Consider the following 20,542-nt stretch of genomic DNA (forward strand, 5'->3'; position numbering starts at 1 on the left):
GTGGGAAGCTCTTGGGACCTGGTTGGGCATCAGAACCCCTCCCTCTTCTCCACACCTCCTGGTGCTCTTGTCCTCAAGAAAGAATGCTTGACTTTCATTTTGTTTTTAAATGGGGACTTGTATATGATCAGACCTTGAGGCTTCTGAAGAATTCATGTGAAATTCTGGGAACACTGACATTTCCTTTTCGCTCAGCCTTTCTGGGCTGTTTTCTCTTTAAGGAGAAGGGCACTGTACTGCACAGGGCATAGGAAATAGAAACAGGATCTGCGTGTCCCCGCAGAGCCCCTCCCCTGCCACCAAGCTGCTTTCTGAGGTCTTGATTCCCATCCCAGGACAACATTGGGGATGTGGTGATCAAGGCCATTCAGCCATATATTGACAATGAGGAGTTCCAGCCAGCTGCCATTGCCAAGGTGTCCAAGGCCTGTACCTCTATCTGCCAGTGGGTGCGCGCCATGCACAAGTACCACTTTGTGGCCAAGGCTGTGGAGCCCAAGCGGGTGAGAAGCAAGTACAGCGGGTGCGGAACTGGCTCCCCCTCACCCACCGCCCCAGGTGCTTGCTGGCAAATTGACCCCCCGCATCCTCTGCCTGCAGCAAGCCCTGCGGGAGGCCCAGGATGACCTGGAGGTGACACAGAAGATCCTGGAAGAGGCCAAGCAGCGCCTGCAGGAGGTGGAGGAGGGCATCGCCACCATGCAGGCAAAGTACCGAGAATGCATCGCCAAGAAGGAGGAGCTGGAAGTGAAGTGTGATCAGTGTGAGCAGCGGCTGAATCGGGCTGACAAGGTGTGTGCCTCCAGACAGGGGCCAGGGGGTTTTGGGTTGTCTTAGCAACCTCAGGAGCTGCAGTGGGCACAGCCAGTCCCAACCCCCATCCTAGCATCCCAGAGCCTCCCCGTGGTGCTACCTCTGCAGCTCATCAATGGACTGTCGGATGAGAGGGTGCGCTGGCAGGAGACGGTGGAGAACCTGGAGAACATGCTTGACAACATCTCTGGTGATGTGATAGCGGCTGCCGGCTTTGTGGCCTACCTGGGCCCCTTTACAGTAAGGAGCCTCCAGCTCTGCCTCTGACCAGCCTCACCTCCCAAAGAGACCCTCCTTTAAGGTCTCACCTCCCAGAGGGCAGCCTGCAGGGCTAGACCTCTGAGCCAAGTTCTGGAGACACAGCACTGCACAGAATAACCACCGTGTGGGGCTGGCCCTCGTGGGAACATGAGAGCTCACATAGGCGCAACTGTATGTGCCAGGCTCTGCCCTAAATGCTTCTTCCTGGATCCCATTTAGTCCACCCAGCTGCCTGTACAGGTGGGTGGTGTTAGTGTTACCCCTGTTTCAGAGATGAAGGATGAGGTTTGTGGAATCCCCAAGTTGCCTGAAGCAAGTCCCTGGCTCCCCAGACCTGGGTGCAGAACTGTGGTGTAGCAGGAGGTGAAGAGGGTACCAGGGCTGTCTAGTGCAGCGGTTCTGAGTCAGGCATCTTCCAGGGCCAGTACCGCACAGCGCTCTATGACCAGTGGATCCAGCAGCTCACAAAACATAAAGTCCCGCACTCCTCCGAGCCCTCGTTGATTGGAACACTGGGGAACCCTGTGAAGATCCGCTCATGGCAGGTACTGGCCCCAGGAGGCAGGAGTGACCTGACGGGGCTGCAGGGCAGGAACCTCCTGTCTCACTCGTTCAAACTCTCTTTTCTGGCATCTGGTTCAGAGGTGTCTCCCCAGATCCTTGCCAGGTCTGGCAAGAGGGTGGAGGACAGGAGAAGAGGAGAAAACTAGGCGATGCAACACAGATGCTAGCTAAATGGGAGGAGAGGGCTTAAGGGGGACTTTTAAGAGTAGAAGAGTGGTCAGACACAGTGGCACACACCTGTAATCCCAGCAACTCGGGAGGCTAAGGCAGGAGGATCATGAGTTCAAAACCAGCTTCAGCAACTTACAGAGGCTCTAAGCAACTTAGCAAGAGCCTATCTCTAATAAAACATTTTAGAAAAGGGCTGGGGATGTGGCTCAGTGGTTGAGTACCCTGGGTTCAATCCCAGGTGCAAAAAAAAAAAAAAAAGTTGAGATAGGGTGGAGGAGCAGTGTCCAGGGGGAGGTTTAAGAAAGTTTTCTAGAAAGAAGTCATGTCTCAATAGAATATTACTCAGCCTTAAACAAGAATGAAATTATGGTATTTGCTGGTAAATGAATGCAACTGGAGAATATTATGCTAAGCGAAATAAGCTGATCCCAAAGAACCAAAAGCCAAATGTTTTCTCTGATATGCTGATGCTAATTCACAAGGAGGTGGGGACAATAGAGGTATTTTGGACTAGACAGAGGGAAGTGAAGAGAGGGGAGGGGGTATGGGGATAGGAAGGATAGTGGAATGAATGGGACACTCTATGTGCATATATGATTACATGACCTGTGTAACTCTACATTATGTATAACCAGACGAATGAAAAGTTATATTCCATTTATGTCTGATGTATCAAAATGCATTCTACTGTTGTTTATAACTAATTAGAACAAATAGAAAAAAAATATGTAAAAAAAAGAAGAAGTCATGTCTAAAGTAAACCCTGAAGGGGAAGTTTAGTTGGCAAAAGGAGAGAACAGAAAGGCTATTGACAGAGGCAATCGCCAGGATGGCCAACGGGTGGGCTTTGTGAAGGTGGTATCAAGGACTCCGTAGACATGAGGACAGAGAGGCCCAGTGGAAGAAGGCATCAGGAGCCAGCCCAGGAGCAGGGGAGAGGCAGGCGCCCTGGAGACTGAGACCTTGCCCACGCTTCCCCTGCCCCACACATCTGAGGGCTGTAATAAGGAGAAAGAAGTCTACAGCCAAAGCATGAGTTAGGGAGCAGCAATGCCCCCAGGTGACCCTGCTTGTAAGACAGCCCTGGCTCAGTCTGGTACCCGGTCTCCCACAGATTGCCGGCCTCCCAAACGACACTTTATCAGTGGAGAATGGGGTCATCAACCAGTTCTCCCAGCGCTGGACCCACTTCATTGACCCCCAGAGCCAGGCCAACAAATGGATCAAGAACATGGTAAGCCCGCCAACCAAGACTGCCATCCCACCCCGGCTGGGCTGAGCACATGGAGGGGCAGCTGAGTCTCAAACTCAGTCCCAATCTGCCCCCTCCCCCTCCAGGAGAAAGACAGTGGGCTGGATGTGTTCAAGCTGAGTGACCGCGACTTCTTGCGCAGCATGGAGAATGCCATCCGCTTTGGCAAGCCGTGCCTTCTGGAGAACGTGGGCGAGGAACTAGACCCAGCCCTAGAGCCTGTGCTGCTCAAGCAGGTAGGCCAGTGTGGGGAGGATGCCCACGGGCTATAGGCCTGGACAAGGAGCTGACCGTGCCATGCTGGTGAACTCAGGCCCTATGCACCTGCCTGTCCACAGACGTACAAGCAACAGGGGAACACAGTGATGAAGCTGGGGGACACAGTGATCCCCTACCATGAGGACTTCAGGATGTATATCACCACCAAGCTGCCCAACCCACACTACACACCCGAGATCTCCACTAAACTCACCCTCATCAACTTCACCCTGTCACCCAGGTAAGCCCCCACTGGGGATCTCCAAGCATCAGCTCTGCCTCCTCCTACCCAGCTATTCCTTGGCTACCCCCAGGCTGGGACTTGGCCAGCAGGGGTGAGGGGAGTCTTTTCCCATTTTAGAGCCCCACCAGCTTCTTCCCAGTCCCTCTGGCATTCCAAGGTTTTTGGCCCTCGTACCTGTCAAAGTTTCTACCTATGAAGCATCTGTGCTAAGGCCTCCGTTTGGTGGCCACTGTGAACCTCTCCTCAAGCCAGTCTGACCATATGGGTCACCCACAGCCCCCTCCTGCTGAGGAAGAATTGTTCAGAGACCCCAACATGAACTGGTCAGCTCCTGCTGTGATTCCAGGCTGCCATCTGAGGTCTCACTGAGAACCATTTGCTCTAAAGGCAGGTTCTGCACCATCCTACAGCCTGAGATGGAGGCCAGGCCTCCCAGGCTGACACTGACAAGGACACTGGGCTCTTGGAGTCCTGGGAGCACAAGTCGATAAGTGAGCAGGCTCAAAGCTAGCTGTCTGGGGCTCACCAGGTATTACAAACAAGGTTTATCCTGCCCCTGGCAGTGGCCTAGAGGACCAGCTACTGGGACAAGTAGTGGCTGAGGAGCGACCCGACTTAGAGGACGCCAAGAACCAGCTGATTATTAGTAATGCCAAGATGCGTCAGGAGCTCAAGGACATTGAAGACCAGATCCTGTACCGGCTCAGCTCCTCTGAGGGCAACCCTGTGGATGACATGGAGCTCATCAAAGTGCTAGAGGCTTCCAAGATGAAGGCTGCTGAGATCCAGGTGGGCGAGTGCCTGCCCACCCACCTGCCCCTCCCCACCTGCCCCAGGCCTGGGGCCTACTCCCCATCCACCTCCGTTTTTGTTCTTTGCCAGCCTACCTGGGCTTGACACCCCTCCCACTGTACCCCCAGGCCAAGGTCAGGATTGCAGAGCAGACAGAGAAGGACATTGACCTCACGCGCATGGAATACATACCCGTGGCAGTCCGCACCCAGATCCTCTTCTTCTGTGTGTCCGACCTGGCCAATGTGGACCCCATGTACCAGTATTCCCTCGAGTGGTTCCTCAATATCTTCCTCTCAGGCATTGCCAACTCAGAGAGGGCAGGTAACCCTGGGACCACAAGCACAATGGGCCCCCCCATTCCCGACACAGACAGGACACATGTGCCATACATTTCCATTGTGGGGCACATACATACATAAACTCACACCTAGGTTCACGGACACATGTTTCCCATCAGCCTCACAGTACCTACGTACATACTCACTACTCCCTACCCTTTATTGCAAACACCAGCTGCCCAAGGAGATGCCCAGACAGTCCCTGTGGCTGCTGGGAGACTGGCTAGACTGAGTTGGACCCTGGGATCTTCCTTCCTCTCCCTTCTCCCTATACTCTGCCATCACCTCTCTGCCCTGCAGAAAACCTGAAGAAGCGCATCAGCAACATCAACCGCTACCTGACCTATAGCCTCTACAGCAACGTCTGCCGCAGCCTCTTTGAGAAGCACAAGCTGATGTTCGCTTTCCTCCTGTGCGTCCGCATCATGATGAACGAGGGCAAGATCAACCAGGTGCAGAAGCGGGGAGATGGCCTGGTGGGCTGATTGCCTGAGGGGCTGCCCTGTTGTGGGCTTGAGAGAACCCGGTTGATGGAAAGAGAAAGTCGGGTGCAGGAGCACAGAAAGAGCTGAGGGATAGAGGCCTAAGAAAACACAGTTCCTTGGTTAAAACAACAGGAGACCCTGGGTAAATTGTGGCCCAACCAACGTTGTGAACACAGGCCTTCTTAGAGCCAGTGAGCATAGAAACCATCCCCAGGGACAGACAGTCCTGAGCCTCCCACAACTGTTTGACCAAGAGGTCCCACAGAATACATAACCAGGAAAACAGCAGAGCAGGGACACTAACTTGGACCTGTTTGACTGAACATCCTGAAGGTTGACTCAGTTTTTCTAGGTTGGGGACCCAGAGGCAGGAAGGAGCCATCCACAGAGCCTAGGCATCAACATGCCCTGTCCCCTGCCAGGCTGAATGGCGCTACCTCCTGTCTGGGGGCTCTATCCAGAGCATGACTGAGAACCCTGCACCAGACTGGCTGTCAGACCGGGCCTGGCGAGATATCTTGGCACTCTCGAACCTGCCCACATTTTCTTCCTTCCCCTTCGATTTCACAAAGCACCTCTCAGAATTCCGAGTCATCTTTGACAGCCTTGAGCCCCACAGGTGAGCTGGGTTCCAGAGCATGGCAGGATGGGAACAGGGAGGAGGTGAGGCCTCTGGAAGCTGCCCAGGAAGCTTCTCCAAGGGACCAATCAGGGTGCTATGCAGCTGTGACCACATCTCTCCTGTGCCCCTCAACCCTGTGCTCTTGGGACACCATACTCTCCCCTGCTGTCCAGCTGGGAGAATCCTGGGGTCAGAGGCTTCCCACAGGCTGGTTTTCAGGAAGATGTGGGCACTATTGCAGACAGCCCTTGCCTGGCATCTGGGACCAATTCCTGAACCAGTTCCAGAAGCTGCTGGTCCTCCGCTGCCTGCGTGGGGACAAGGTTACCAATGCCATGCAGGACTTTGTGGCCACCAACCTGGAACCACGCTTCATTGAACCCCAGGCAAGTCTGGTACCCAGGCAGAGCTGGCACCCTGGGTCTCAAGGGCCTCATTGCACCTGGGTACACTACCTTGCAGACTTGGCCAGGTCAGGACTCCTATCCATCCCCAAAGAATCTGGAAGGTTCCAGGTCCCACCAGGAAGCCTGTCTGGGACCTCTCCAAGAACCCCAGGAACCCCCTTTCCTTGTCCTGGTCCCTGTCTCTCATCAGCCCCAGGTGGTCCAAGGATCTCTCCCTGTCATTGCAGACGGCCAACCTGTCATTGGTGTTCAAAGAGTCCAACTCCACCACACCTCTCATCTTTGTACTGTCACCTGGCACGGACCCTGCTGCTGACCTCTACAAGTTTGCTGAAGAGATGAAGTTCTCTAAGAAGCTTTCTGCCATCTCCTTGGGCCAGGGGCAGGTGAGGGCTAGGCAGAGAGAAGGAGAGTGGGCGGGGGGGCAGCTTTGCCCCACCACTCAGTGCTTCTGCCCCCCACAGGGCCCTCGGGCAGAAGCCATGATGCGCAGCTCCATAGAGAGGGGCAAGTGGGTCTTCTTCCAGAACTGCCACCTGGCGCCAAGCTGGATGCCAGCTTTGGAGCGCCTCATCGAGCACATCAACCCTGACAAGGTATGCCATGCTGCCTGTTACAGACTTGCTGAAGGGACTAATAATCTGTCCATCAAGTACTGATAAGGCTTAAATGAGATTATCCTGCACACTCAGTCCAGCCCAGGACACATAGCAAATGCTCAATAACTGTCATAGGCACCATGCACTGACTAAATTAACCAATTTATTGGGTCTCATAGCCTGGCGACTTACCCAGGGCTACCCATCACAGATAGGGTGACCCTAGGACTTGAAAAAGCTCATATTCTTAACTAGCTGTCAATGCAACCTTTCCTGGCCTGCTCCACAGATGGAATCAGGTGAAGGGTAAGCTCAGAGCCCCTTGGGTAGAAGGGAGCTTGGTGTTGGGTCTCAGTGTTCACGAGGAGCCATGCCCCCCAGGTGCACCGGGACTTCCGCCTATGGCTCACCAGCCTGCCCAGCAACAAGTTCCCAGTGTCCATCCTGCAGAATGGCTCCAAAATGACTATTGAGCCACCACGTGGTGTCAAGGCCAACCTGCTGAAGTCCTACAGCAGCCTCACCGATGACTTCCTCAATTCCTGTCGCAAGGTGAGACATGCTCTATGCGTGTCTGTCTGCCAGCCCTACCCCCATCTCTTTGCCTCATGCACCCCACCCCACCCCCACCTAACTCCCACAGGTGATGGAGTTCAAGTCCCTGCTGCTGTCTCTGTGCCTATTCCATGGGAATGCACTGGAGCGTCGTAAGTTTGGGCCTCTGGGTTTCAACATCCCCTACGAGTTCACAGATGGAGACCTGCGCATCTGCATCAGTCAGCTCAAGATGTTCCTAGATGAGTATGAGGACATCCCCTACAAGGTGGGCCAGGAACAGGTTGGGATCAGGAGCCAGGCACTTGTGTGGGGTCCTCACCAACCCACCCCACAGGTCCTCAAGTACACGGCAGGGGAGATCAATTATGGGGGTCGCGTCACAGACGACTGGGATCGCCGCTGTGTCATGAACATCCTGGAGGACTACTACAAGCCTGCCGTACTCTCCCCCGATCACGTCTACAGTAACTCGGGCATCTACCACCAGATCCAACCCACCTATGACCTCAATGTGAGGCCACCTGCAAGGATTGAGCAGGAGGGGGCTTGCCAGGCTGGGTTTCTGGGGTATCATGAACACCTCAGTGCTGGGTGAAAGGAGGCAGGGCCATCCAGGGGCTCGTTTTCACTGTTGAAACCATCTCAGGGTAAGGGAGGCAGAGTCAGTCCCCACCCACTGAAAAGCAGGTTCTGGGGAGAGATGGACCCCACTTGAGCCACTCTGTGTGTGATTACTCAGAGCAAGTTGGGGCAGCTCCTCCAAGATGGTAACCGAGTCATGCTATGCAGTCAGGAAAGGCTCCCTGAGGACATGATACCTCTACTGAGATGAGTGGACAGAAGTCATGAGCCAAGGCTGGGTTGCATGGGCACCAATGCACAAGGGAGCATTTGGGTTTGAGCAGCTGAATGAAGATCAGGAAGCTCTACGGCAGTGAGGCAGGCTGGGAGAAAAGCAAGGGTCACACCACACAAGGGCCATGCAGTCCCAAGAATAACAGGGAAATGCATATAGTTGCTACCAGGGGTGATAAGTGAGAGACAATTAGGATGTGCTCCTAAGGAGGATGACTCTGAAAGCTGGGATAGAGCAAGGCAGGGCCTTCAGTTCAGCCCTCCTGCCTCCTAGGGCTACCTGAACTACATCAAGAGCCTCCCACTCAACGATATGCCTGAGATTTTTGGCCTGCATGACAATGCCAATATCACCTTTGCCCAGAATGAGACTTTTGCCCTGCTGGGCTCCATCATCCAGCTACAGCCCAAATCATCCTCTGTGGGCGGCCAGGGCCGGGAAGAGGTGGGTGTTGGCTTTGGGGAGGGCCAACATTGGGCTCCACCATCCTTCCTGTCCCCTGTAAGGACGACTCTGCATGTGGAATCTTGCAGGAGTTAAAGGAGGCCAGCCCTGTCCCTCAGTGTCTCTTTGCCCTTGCAGATAGTAGAAGATACGGCCAAGAACATTCTGCTCCAGGTGCCTGATCCAATCAACTTGCAATCAGTGGTAGCCAAATATCCTGTGCTATATGAAGAATCAATGAATACAGTGCTAGTACAAGAGGTCATTAGGTAATTCTTCCCGCCCCACCCTCAGCCCTGAGTCAGTGGCTACTGGGTTATAGAGAAATGACAACAGGAGTCCTTATGGGCTCAGTGCCACACCAGTGCTATACATCTATCCTCTAACTCAGCCAATTGTTTATTATTCCCATGTTATAGATGAGTAAACTTGCCGCAGTCTGGCTGGGCACAAATAACCGAGCCGCCAAAAAGCCTTGTAGGTTCAAACAGCAACTCTTTATTCCCGAACTCTCACCGGCACTCTACACACACTTCCCGGGAACACACTCCCTCCACCGGGCTCTGTGCACCAATTCTCTCAGAACCCCGCGGGAACTCCAAAGTAGAGGGCGCCTGAGGCAGCAGGATCCGCCCTAATCCCAGAGCCAGGCGTCATTCCGACTAAACTGTGGCTCTCAGCATAAACTGAGGCTCTGAAAGGGTTAAGTGACAAGTGACTATCCCAGTCATACTTTGCTAAGGGCCAGAGCTAGGATTTGTTCCTAGGCCATCTGATCCAGCTCTGTACTCTTGTCTCTATGTACTGCCATTACTTTTCTGTGTCTGGCCCTGAATTAGGGAGCATAGATACTGCCATATGACCCTAGTCCACAGCCTGCTTCCTTGCTTCTGGCCCCATAGGTACAACCGGCTGCTGCAGGTGATCACACAGACACTACAAGACCTACTCAAGGCACTCAAAGGACTGGTGGTAATGTCCTCACAACTGGAGCTGATGGCTGCCAGCCTGTACAACAACAGTGTGCCTGAGTTCTGGAATGCCAAAGCCTATCCATCACTCAAGCCACTGGCCTCATGGGTCATGGACCTGTTACAGCGCCTGGACTTCCTGAAGTCCTGGATCCAAGGTGGCATCCCAGCTGTCTTCTGGATCAGTGGCTTCTTCTTTCCCCAGGCCTTCCTTACAGGAACTCTGCAGAACTTTGCCCGCAAGTTCGTCATCTCCATTGACACTATTTCCTTCGATTTCAAGGTCAGGGGACAGTCAGAGCCAGGTCAGGTAACAGGCTGGGGTACAGCTTAGGTAGGAGGGTCACTGAGGCCATAGTTGCTTGGCAGTTGGGGCAACCCTGAGCAGGAAAGTGGGAAGACCCAGGCCAGGAGAGACCATGCACCCTAAGAAAATTCACAGGGGCAGGGTGCAGAATGCAGACCACTGGCTACAACAGCAAGGACAGGCAGGCAGGTAGAGCTCTCAGAAAGGAGTTTGCGCCTCCTGATCAAAACCCTAAACCTAATTCTGTTGATAAGTTGTGGATATCTGTGTGTGCCCATCACAGGTGATGGACCTGTCACCATCAGAGCTCAAGGAAAGGCCCCAAGTGGGGTGTTATATCCATGGATTGTTCCTGGAAGGGGCCCGCTGGGACCCACTGGATTTCCAGCTAACTGAGTCTCGGCCCAAGGAGCTATACACAGAGATGGCTGTAATCTGGCTCTTGCCAACACCCAACCGCAAGGTCCAGAACCAGGACTTTTACCTGTGCCCAATCTACAAGACGCTGACTCGTGCTGGTATGAGGCCCAGGGAATGAATCCTACACTACAAGTAGGACTGTCCCAGCCCAAGGCAGTTAAACTGACCTAAGTTACCTGAACAGAAAGGCTGGCCAAGGTTTGGGCCAGTGCAGAGCCAGGCCAGCAACAGGTAAGGGGCTTAACTCATTGCCTGTTCACCTCCCTTGCAGATCCCTTTTGGGACCTGGAGCCTACAAGCTCTAGAACACCACAGAGTTCACAGGAATAATCAAGGCCCAGGACAGGAATGAGCCTGGGCTAGGTCTATCAGGGGATGAGCAATAAAGCATCAACTCTCCTCTATCTCCATCTTCAATCCTCAGTGCAGGCCTGATCCTTAGCCAGACCCATTCCTCAGGCAGGCTTCCTCTTGGGCCAGGACCCCTCCTCCCTCTCCCCAACTCAAAATGCCAAACATTGCCCTTGCTCTTGCCTTATCCCTGCTCTAGCAGTGACAAGGCATGACCTAACCCTCCCCCTCTCTTGCCTGCTCCAGGAACACTATCAACCACAGGCCACTCCACCAACTATGTCATTGCTGTGGAGATCCCCAGTGACCAACCTCAGCGACACTGGATAAAGCGTGGTGTGGCTCTCCTTTGTGCCCTGGACTACTAAACTTGGCCAAAAGAGCCAGAGCCATTAAAGTCACATTTTTCAGTCAGTCCAGCTTGTCTTGGCTGCTTGAATGAGGCTCCCTCTGTAGGCTCCACTGCTAGTGTTGGGGTGAGGGACTGCAGCAGCCTCAGCAGAGAATGGCAAAGGCAGTTTTGGCCTGCTGTACCTGTCCAGATGCCACAAAGAGAGATATATACCCTTCCAGGTCCCAGGGCCCTTCCAGGGAGAATCACATCAGGCAGAACTAGAGGCAGCGCTGCCTCCTCAACCCAGAATCCCCTACATCCCCAGGTCAGGTGACAGTCAAGTCCTCTGTCCTCAGTACAGCTTGTCTCAGAGACCATCTGAAGTCCCCCTCAGCTCAGGTCCTACATCCCAGGCCTAGCATCCCAAAGATCTCCGAACCAGAGCTTCCAATGCATACTTCACTTTACCCCTCTGGTCACAAGGCCTTGGGCCCAGAAAGTCCAGTAGTTCACTCATGCCTACCAGGGCCCAGCCTATAGACATACCTCAGGCCAGCAACCACAAGAGGAATAATTTCGTAGCAGTTTTATTCATTCACTGATCCAGTATTTACAGGAGCCAGAAGGGACAGGCCATGCTCAGCCCAGAGAGGCAGCTGCCACACTTGCCAGCCCCCCCAGTCATTATGTACAGATAAGGGACCTGTTTGGATCACCTTCAAAGCCATGTGGTGGAGGCCACATGGCTGTTTGGGGCCTGAGCTCCAGAGGCAGTGCTGAGCCCATTACCCCCTGGCATCAAGCCCTCTGGGAACACAGGGACTCCAACTGATTTGTCTTGATCCTGCCATCCCCCACCCTGAGTGCCTGGCAGAGGCCGAGGAAGCGGGTGCAGCAGTGAGAGCTGAGAGGCACCAGCTCCTGCAAGCAGCCCAATCTCTGCTGTCCCTAAGAGGAGGGAGATATGGTAATACTGAGGGGCTGGGCAGAGGCTCCTCTGAGCCCCAGGCTCCAGGGACAGAGACCAGGAATCCAAGGTAGGCCCATAGCCAGGGCCACAACACTGAAGGCAAAGAGCCCCAGAGCCTTGCTGTGGACAATAATCTTAACAAGCCCAGCTAGAACTAGGACAGTTTATAGGACACCAAACAGTTCAAACACTTCTCTCTCTGCTCAAGTCACTGGACCCCAGCAACTGCCCATTTCATCAATAGCCGCATCCCTGAGTTTGGCATTCTCCCAGGAGGAATGTAGAGAGTGGGCCTGGCTTCCTCACCACAGGGACAGGCTGGCAGCTGGGGCAGCAGGATCCAATGCCAGCTGGTACCCTACAGTTGTGACCCTGGTGTGATGCAGGGACTTGGGCCTACAAGGATGACAGCTGCTAAGAGAGAAAGCAGAGTCATGAAGGTGGCTATGTTAATACAGTGGCAAGATGGGTTGGGGCCCAGAAAAATAGACGTCTCTGATAGGTAAAATATATATTCTGCTGCCCAGGCAGAAGGGCCAGGTCCTGCTGCTCCACAGCCAGCTGTGGAGGAAGCCACAGCACCCTACTGTGACCCAACTCCAGCTACTGCTTCCTGAGCATTATGGGGCTGACTGCCCACTGCCAGGCCCTAGGATGTGATACAGGTAACACGGACTGGCTCCCACTCCCAAGGCCTGGGCTCTCTGGCTGGAACTATTCAGTAATACTGGGAAACGGGGAGTGAGGCAGGGAGGGGCCCTGGTGAGGGCCTCACGGCAAGAGCAGGCTGCAGAGTCAGAGCCGCAGTCCTCACTGGCGCTTGGCTTTATAGGGGCGAGAGCGTTTCCGCCTATCAGGCTTCCGCTGCTTGTGAAGCCGGCCAATGCTGACCCCTTGGCGCCGCCGTACTGAGATGTTCTGCTCCACCAGATTGGCCAGCATGCCTGTGGAAGGCAGAGACTCTTGAGCGGGTGGCTGGTTGTCCAGCAGCCACCAGCTCAACTGGCCACAGCATCAGGTACATCTCTGTGCCTCACAGTCTACTCAAGAGTTCTAAGGGAGGAGGATCTGAGAGACATGGCTCTCAGCAGGGTGTGCCAATTAAGACATAGAAGTAAGCCCCCTCACCTTCCTGAGCCAGCATGGAGATGAAGGTACAAATGAATTCATCATAGTTGTGCGTCCTTCTCTGGTCATCAATCTGCAGAAAAAAAGGGTCAGGGCATCACAAATCATCTCCTCAGAGCAGCTGCCCTCAGGAGGGGGCAGAGGACCAGACAGTAGAGACATTACCCACCTTGAACTTCTTTCTCTTCTCTACCTCCTCCTTGAGACAAGCCTCGTAGTTTGCGATCTCAGCCTCCACACATTTGAGCAGTGCTAGGAGCTCCTGCCAAAACCCAGGAGAGCACCTAAGGGGGACTGGCTAGCATCAAAGCTCACTGGGAGGCAGCTAAAGGCTGGGGTGAGCAAGCAGAATACATGGGACCTGACTCCCCAACCCAGTAAGGCTTCCCAGCACCTGGCTCCAGACCCCAACCTTCACACCAAAACTCCAATCAAGAACCCCCACCCAGGCCTATTGCAAAGGGAGGCTCACCTTGGGTGAGTACTTCTCCCCACTTAAGGGCTCGCCGGGTCTGACCAGCCCAGTCTTCTCCCTGCTGTCCGTGGCTTCCACCACCTCCTTCTCCTCTGGGCTGCTGGACCCCCGGTTGCCTTGGCTCGGTCTGATAGAGGGTGAGGAACCCTTCCCACTCTCTGGGAAGAAGGCATAAGATGTGTCAGAGTACAGGATACTTCATGGTCACCTGGCTACCTCCTACTTCCCTCCTGGCTGCACCAAGTAGCAGTGAGTCAGCCCAAGGCCCACCTGTCAGTGCCAAGGGACTCAGCACACCATCCTCAGCAAGGTGCAGCAGGCCCGTGCTGATGACAGGACCCAGGTCACGGACAGCTCGGTTGTAGCGTATGCAGTCAACACGCAGCAAACTGTCATCCTCCCCAAAAAGCACCTTGGAGATGTGGGAAGTGACAGGGCTAGAGGGCCGTGTCGGGTTGGCTGAGCGAATGGGCGAGCGCAGAGGTGAGTTGAAAGCACTACCGATCTCAGAGGCTGTGTCCGTGCTCTCATTGCTGGGTGTAGGTGAGGGCTGCGAGTGTGTGGGCACTGCCACGGCTGGACTCCCAGCCCCGCTGCTAGTCTTGATGGACAGAGGAATTGAGAGGTCTTTCTGGGACTCTTTGAGCTTCTCAGCTAAGACATTGATGGTGTTGGGCTGCAGCACCGATAGCTGCCCATCGGCAGAATTGCTCAATGACCCTGGCTTCCCTGTCCCTTTCCGCTTGTATCTGTGGACCCAAAGAAGAGGTGAGCAAAGGGAGTGGGCCAATGACTAAACCCAACATGGCTTGAACACACCCTGTCTCCCAAGGGCCAACCCTGAAGTGACTCACATTTGTTCCAAACAGCCTGACCCTGCCCCCAAGCATGGCACTCTAGGCTCTGTGAGCTGCAGCTAGATGTCCTCAATGGACACCTCCTCTATTCTTGTTACCTCACTTCTAGCCTTTTGCTATGCCATATCTTCCCCTCCCCATTTCCTATATCCCTCCCAACCTCTTCTCCTGCCTTAACCAATCCTTCAAGGCCCAGCAGAAAGACCATGCCGACAGGACCTGCTTTGATATATGCCTGTGTTCAGCTCTCCCTCAAGCCCACCAAAAACTTCTTGGAACCTAGTCAGCCCCTTCAGACCAGCTTCTCCCACAGCCCTGCATTCTGTAGGTGCTCAATGTTATATGCTGAATCAAGGCGTTCCCAGACATGGGTTGGAATATTCAGAATAGGCTCCAAGGCGCCTAGAGTCGGTGAACTTTAGAGAGCTAGGGCTGACCTGATGGCAGAGTTGGTGTTCTGCACATCCTCCTCCTCATCATCCTCATAGTCATCCTCATCATCAGAGTACTGCTGGGGAGGGCGAACTGGAACTCGACTGCGGCCCACACCTGCTGCCAGGTCCTCTTCCTCCTGGAGCAGAGACCAGGGCACTCATGAGCAAGGGCTGTTCACCTAAGGTGGGCATAGTACTCACAGGGGAGAAAAGCAACATAGCTCTGCAGGCCAAGTCCACTGAGCCCCTCCAGGTGCACCCCTTGGCTGCCATCCACTGACTGCACAGAGGCCTACAGAGGCTTCTAAAAAGAAGCAGAGTGCCCTTACATGCTTTTATTCTACCAGGAGAACCCAACCCACACAGATGTACCAAGGAGCATGCCCTAAATGTTTAGTGCCACAGCCATATAACTAGATTTAAAGATTAAAGGAGCTCTCCCTGTCTCCCTAAGCCCCACTGTGGGGCTTCTTAATATCCAAGGAACCTGGCAATCCAGGCCCAGGAGAGGGCAAACACCAAGAAACCACCATGGCCTCTCAGAGATTCCTGGATGAAATCCTCCAAGGGTGTACCCAGCTTACCTGCATGGGGGACTTGGCATAGTTGTGATTGTCTAGAAAGGCTGGCAGCCGCTGGACAATGGGGGTGGGGTTGGGGGGAACCCCATTGAGGCTGCTCCCTGGAGGCTTCACCACCAGCTTGGGTTTGCTGGGAGGACTGTGGGTCGGAGCTTGTGGGCATGAACCAGCCACCTCCTCTGCACCGTCTGAGACAGGGCAAGGAGTATAGGCAGGACCTTCAGTCAGATCCTCAAGAAAAGCCCACAGTGTCCCCAATCTTGTAACATAGCACTGCTCTCCTCCCTTCCCAGAGGAGAAGAGCTGAGCCAACTGGCAGAATAGGAGTCAGCAAGCTCTAAATCATGGTCCCACAGCAAGACTGAGAGAAGGAGGAGATGGAAAAAAAGAGGGAGTCAGGAAGAAGAGGCCTCTAGAGAAAAGAAGAAAGGAAGGGTACATTATAGAGGGTACAGGGGCCTGGGGTAATGGCAGCTCTTTACAGATAACTGTTAGGGAAGGACTACTCTCCTTCTATGTTCTGAGTGAAAAGAGCTTCAGGCATTGGGCCTTCAGGCCTCTGGTAGAAGACTCTGCATTGCCAATTGCCCAAGTGCTTCTACAGAGAAAGACTTGGTATGTATGGGCCTCCCAGGTCAAGTTATGAGGGATGACTCTTCTTCTCAGGAAAGAAGCCCCCAAACACTCCCCACCCAGTACCTGTGTGGATGCCCTCAGAGACTGCTGGGGCCCTGCCTGCCTCCAGCACGAGGGGGGACTTGCTGCTGGCTGGCTTGGATTCTTCAGGAAGCTGTGACTCTTGAGACTTGTGGGTCTGAATCAACTCTGGCTGTGTTACTCTAATCAACTGAAAACAGAATCCAAGGCTCAGAGGAGGGCAGAGCCAAGCCTCTACCCTAGTCAGCTAAAAGCTGAGAGAGCACAATGGCTTTGGTTCTACCCATTCACAGGAAAATAAAAGCCAAACCACAACCTCCTATAAGAAGCCATTCTCCCTTCCCTCCCAAGTTCCACAAAGAAAGCAAAGGAAAGGAGTGGTTAGCTCAAGCCCAGATTCACAATAGAGTGTGATTTGGGAATCAGAGACAGATCCTGCACTGCACCAAAGGCAAGGAGAATTAAGTTGGGCTGGGTCAGGGCCAGAGAAGAGGGGCATCTACCTGCTGCAGGGCCTCCAGTACTGTCTGACGGTTCACCTTCAGCACATGCAACCTGGCCTCATACTTGATCCTGCGGTCGGGCACCACTGCCATCAGGTTGAAGCGGATGTCGTGGTAGGGCTCCCTGCAGTCACAGCCGTAGCTGTGAGAGCAGCTCCCACCCCAGCTCCACCATCAGGTTGAGGCAGATATCCTGGCAGGGCTCCCTGCAGTCACACCTGCAGCCATAGGTATAGGCCCAACCCCAACAGGTGGGCAGTGGCTGACCATGCACCCCAGACACCTGAGTTGGTATCCTCCAATGACTTATCATCTGGACCAAATAGGGCTCTGCCAAGGCCTGCTTCTCCCCCAGCCCATCCTAGAGCGAGCCACAGGCAAGAAACAAGACTAGAAATTGGAATCCCAGAATCTAAAGTTGTTCTTGCCAGATTACTACATGACCTTGAGATTTACAATCTCAAAGAGGGCACAGTTCCAGAAGTATATAGCACATCAGGCTCCGGATCCTTACCCTGCAGTGGCGAGGCCAATACGCTCCATGATGACCCTCCGGGCCTTGTCTGTCCACTCCTCATCCTCTCCCCAGGGCCCTAGGGAGACCAAGACGAGGAATCAGCAGGTGGGAAATCCTGAGTTTGGGCAGGTCAAGGATGGAAAGGAAGATAGAGAAGTGTGATTGAGTCAGGGAGTCATGAGCTGGTCAGGCAATGCAGTGCAGGGTGAAATCTTGGCTAGAATTAGATATTCTCAGTATCTACCCCACCCCCTGCCACTTGACCCCAAGCACCTGAGGGTCCTAAGCCCCAGATACCCAGGAAATAAACAGAGATTCAACAGGCCCCTAGATGAGGGTGCCTACCATGGTCAATGGGGTAGACCTTCAGCCCATCCAGCTCAAAGAGCCGGCCTGTGATAGGCACATAGCTGACAAAGTGGAACGCCTCCATGGTACGCACTGCACTAAGGCCATTCTGCTTCTCAGGGAGGTGACGTGGCTCAGGCCTGGAGAAGGACAAAGTGTCAGGGCCCTAACAGATGACACTCTCTCCCACCCTCACCCTACATCAGCTACCACAGCTCCCACATACCTGGCATGGCTATTATGTGCTTTGGCCAATTCTGGGGCATTGCCAATTGCATATCCTTTGCTCTAGGAGGGATAAAATAAGGCCACATCAGAATAGCTTTTCAAATGGAGTCCTGGGTAGGGGCAATGCTCCAGAGACAGTCCAGAATCTGAAGCAACATAGATGAGCTTTCCTAAAGGGATAGTGGAGAGTTCTGGGTTCCCCAAAGAAATGGGTGTACTGGCCTTGCACAGTAATCAGAAGATACTGGAGAACAAAAGTACCAAAAGAGAAGGTTTTGGCATGGTGTCACTTATATTAAAAAAAAAAAAAAAAATCGGGCTGGAAATATAACTCAGTGGTAGGATGAAAAGGAAGATAGAGAAGTGTGATTGAGTCAGGGAGTCATGAGTTGGTCAGGCAATGCAGTGCAGGGTGAAATCCTGGCTAGAGTTAGATATTCTCAGTATCTATCCCACCCCCTGTCACTAGGCCCCAAGCACCTGAAGGTCCTAAGGGTTTGGGTTCAAATCCTAGTACTACAAAAAAAAACAAACCAACTGCCTTACACAATTAGTTGCAAGTCAAATATAATATTAACAACCATCTGAAAAAGAAATAGCTAAATAGTACCACATATACCAAGTGGTAGCAATATTAATGGCCCTGATGATCAAATCTGCCTAGCCAGCAATGGGCCAGATACAAGGCACTGCAGCCTACCTCAGGGCTGAAGCCTTTGGTGAAATCCTTCATGCGACTCAGGGTGGGCCCGAGGTCCACGTTGCTGCAGTTGAGGAGCACACTCAGCAAGGCATGAGTGGCACAAGAGTTGGGGATCAGCTGTGAAACCAAGAATATTCATACATAGCACCCTTCACCCCAAGCTCCCCCAAACCATATTCATTGGGAAGAGGGGGTAAGACAGGGAGTCATATCTGAACTACAATGCTTATCAATTCCCCTCATCTTTACCCAACACTTGTTCATTTAACATGCACTAACTCAATACCCCCCAAGTGTCTGGAAACATGGAGAATGGACTGAGATACTATCCTACTCTAAAAATATTCCCTTTAATGAATAAAAGCCAGATTCTTTTGCCAAGGGGGTTCTATAGCCACCACCCTTGGAATCTGACTATCTCCTCCTCCTGCCTTTCCTACTTCCCTTTTCCAAGTTAAAAAAAAAAAAAAAAATGTCAGCATCCCACCCTCCAAACAAGCACAGTCCAGCAGACCTGATGGGCAAAGAACATGTTATTCACAATTTCGTCATCAATCACGGACGTATCATCCACCAAGGTGGAGACCTTGCGACGGGACCTGCGCTCTTCGATCCATTTGAATAGGAAGATGAATCCATATACAGGGCTGGGGGAATAAAGAGCAGAAGGAAATCAGCATTCCCCTCTTTCTTCCCCTATTCTTTGCACCGTGTCAAACTTGAGTGCTCCTGTCATGAACCCACCTCTCCCTTGGCTTCTTCCCGATACTATATCTAACATGGCCCTGAGCTCTCACACTCCAAAGGCCTGCCACAAGTACAGTCAAACATAAGCTCTGACTGTGATGCTCCAAGAATCCTCCCAGTCTCCTTATGAAATCTATGGTTTTGAGTAGAAAAGCTGGAACCAAGAGGCCAGAAACAAGGTCAGAACACAAAGTAAGTCAAGAACAAATACTATGCCTGATGATGAATTTAAGCACTAATTTTTAAATGTGGACCCCAAGGCAAAGCCCCAATAAAGCCACCCACACTAGTATCTTCTTTTCCAGAAAATGATTCAGTCCCTATAGTAGTCTCTCTATTTACCTCTATTCTGTAGCATCAACAGGACAAGACCCTGAGTTTGGGCACCTAGGAAGGGCCTTGTTACATCAATCAATCAATACAGGAAGATCTTTGTGTAGAAATTACAGCCACAGTACAAATAAGAACATATTAATGAATTACACAGTTGCACAAAAGGCACTGTATGACCTGGGGATTCCTGCTGCAAGGGACTTCCTGTTGCAAGAACAGAAAAGGCAGCTGAACGTTACCCCAAGGATGGTTAAGGATGGGGGGAGGGCTACTACCTAAAGGGAAGCACTGAGGGAAGACAGAAAACAAATAGCTTGATTAGGGGAGCATCCAAGTATAAGGGAGTTTCCGTAGATTATATTTTACAATTTGAATTTCCTGATACTGCCTCTCTTGAGGCAAACTGTTCCCGCCTGTCCCCAGCCCTTTGGGTGCAAGGACCGGCCCAGCCACTCACCCCTGACATTTGCTTTGAAGGTCATAGATTTCCTCCACTTGCACCCCTTTGACTCCTGCAATCAGGAAAAGGAAAACGGTAGGAAAGGGCAGCCCCTGGCCCTGCGGCGAGGGCTCAGGGATGGGCCCCCACATCACGGGTAGCGCGGGCGGGGGAGGCACTTACCGAAATCTTCCACCAGGAGGGTGAAGAGGCCTGGGTAGGGCGACAAGAGGATGGGGTGGTGGTCAGGCAGCCGTGTCCAGACCCCCTCCGACCTCCCCAACCCCAGAGGCCCGCCCTGCCCTCTCCTCACCCGGGTCGCTCTCCAGCTCCAGCCAGCCCTTATTCATCTTCCCGCGGGGCGGCCCCTCAACTCCATGTCCAGGCCCTTCCGACCCACCGCCGCCCCCGCTGGGAGCCCCCACCGCCCCCGGGGCCCCTCAGCCCCACACACACACAACGGGCCCCGCCGCGTCACCAGCCCGCGCCGGCAACACAACGTCACCACTGCGCGACGGCCCCGCCTCTAGGCTCGACTTCCGCTGGCCCGACTGCCGGTGCGGGTGCGGGCG

The 20,542-nt window shown here is 53.4% G+C and overlaps 2 protein-coding genes across 6 annotated transcripts in view; one reads left to right on the forward strand and one right to left on the reverse strand.

The window, feature by feature from the left end:
• Dnah1 (dynein axonemal heavy chain 1) overlaps positions 1-11,130 on the forward strand; it is a 70,833-nt gene extending 59,703 nt beyond the window's left edge. For 2 of the 5 annotated variants that reach the window (XM_046452900.1, XM_058582108.1), the window contains 21 exons: positions 336-503; positions 601-792; positions 922-1,053; positions 1,494-1,619; positions 2,924-3,043; positions 3,148-3,297; positions 3,400-3,560; positions 4,127-4,352; positions 4,484-4,679; positions 4,997-5,148; positions 5,604-5,800; positions 6,045-6,189; positions 6,438-6,596; positions 6,675-6,806; positions 7,191-7,361; positions 7,453-7,878; positions 8,497-8,667; positions 8,806-8,936; positions 9,570-9,921; positions 10,229-10,463; positions 10,963-11,130. In XM_046452900.1, the coding sequence (XP_046308856.1) occupies positions 336-503; positions 601-792; positions 922-1,053; positions 1,494-1,619; positions 2,924-3,043; positions 3,148-3,297; positions 3,400-3,560; positions 4,127-4,352; positions 4,484-4,679; positions 4,997-5,148; positions 5,604-5,800; positions 6,045-6,189; positions 6,438-6,596; positions 6,675-6,806; positions 7,191-7,361; positions 7,453-7,878; positions 8,497-8,667; positions 8,806-8,936; positions 9,570-9,921; positions 10,229-10,463; positions 10,963-11,084 (3,864 nt within the window). In that variant the 3' untranslated portion in view covers positions 11,085-11,130. Of the gene's footprint in view, positions 1-335; positions 504-600; positions 793-921; positions 1,054-1,493; positions 1,620-2,923; positions 3,044-3,147; positions 3,298-3,399; positions 3,561-4,126; positions 4,353-4,483; positions 4,680-4,996; positions 5,149-5,603; positions 5,801-6,044; positions 6,190-6,437; positions 6,597-6,674; positions 6,807-7,190; positions 7,362-7,452; positions 7,879-8,496; positions 8,668-8,805; positions 8,937-9,569; positions 9,922-10,228; positions 10,464-10,962 lie in introns of those variants that run through there. The other 3 variants (XM_046452902.1, XM_046452903.1, XM_046452904.1) reach the window with 3 other exon arrangements.
• Positions 11,131-11,621: 491 nt separating this feature from the next.
• On the reverse strand, positions 11,622-20,419 carry Bap1 (BRCA1 associated protein 1). The gene is made up of 17 exons (XM_046452905.2): positions 20,284-20,419; positions 20,154-20,183; positions 19,989-20,043; positions 18,966-19,098; positions 18,449-18,568; positions 17,747-17,808; positions 17,518-17,660; positions 17,170-17,248; positions 16,656-16,779; positions 16,195-16,342; positions 15,499-15,683; positions 14,918-15,051; positions 13,894-14,372; positions 13,621-13,781; positions 13,318-13,410; positions 13,149-13,221; positions 11,622-12,964 (listed from the first exon to the last, which is right to left on the reverse strand). The coding sequence occupies exons 1-17, from the start codon at positions 20,318-20,320 to the stop codon at positions 12,831-12,833; spliced, it is 2,190 nt and encodes a 729-aa protein (XP_046308861.1). The 5' UTR covers positions 20,321-20,419; the 3' UTR covers positions 11,622-12,830.
• Positions 20,420-20,542: the final 123 nt, after the last annotated feature.

The sequence above is a fragment of the Marmota monax genome, unplaced genomic scaffold, assembly GCF_021218885.2.
Source record: "Marmota monax isolate L192 unplaced genomic scaffold, Marmota_monax_Labrador192_F-V1.1 WCK01_AAM20220418_F8-fsc00042, whole genome shotgun sequence".
Taxonomy (NCBI): domain Eukaryota; kingdom Metazoa; phylum Chordata; class Mammalia; order Rodentia; family Sciuridae; genus Marmota; species Marmota monax.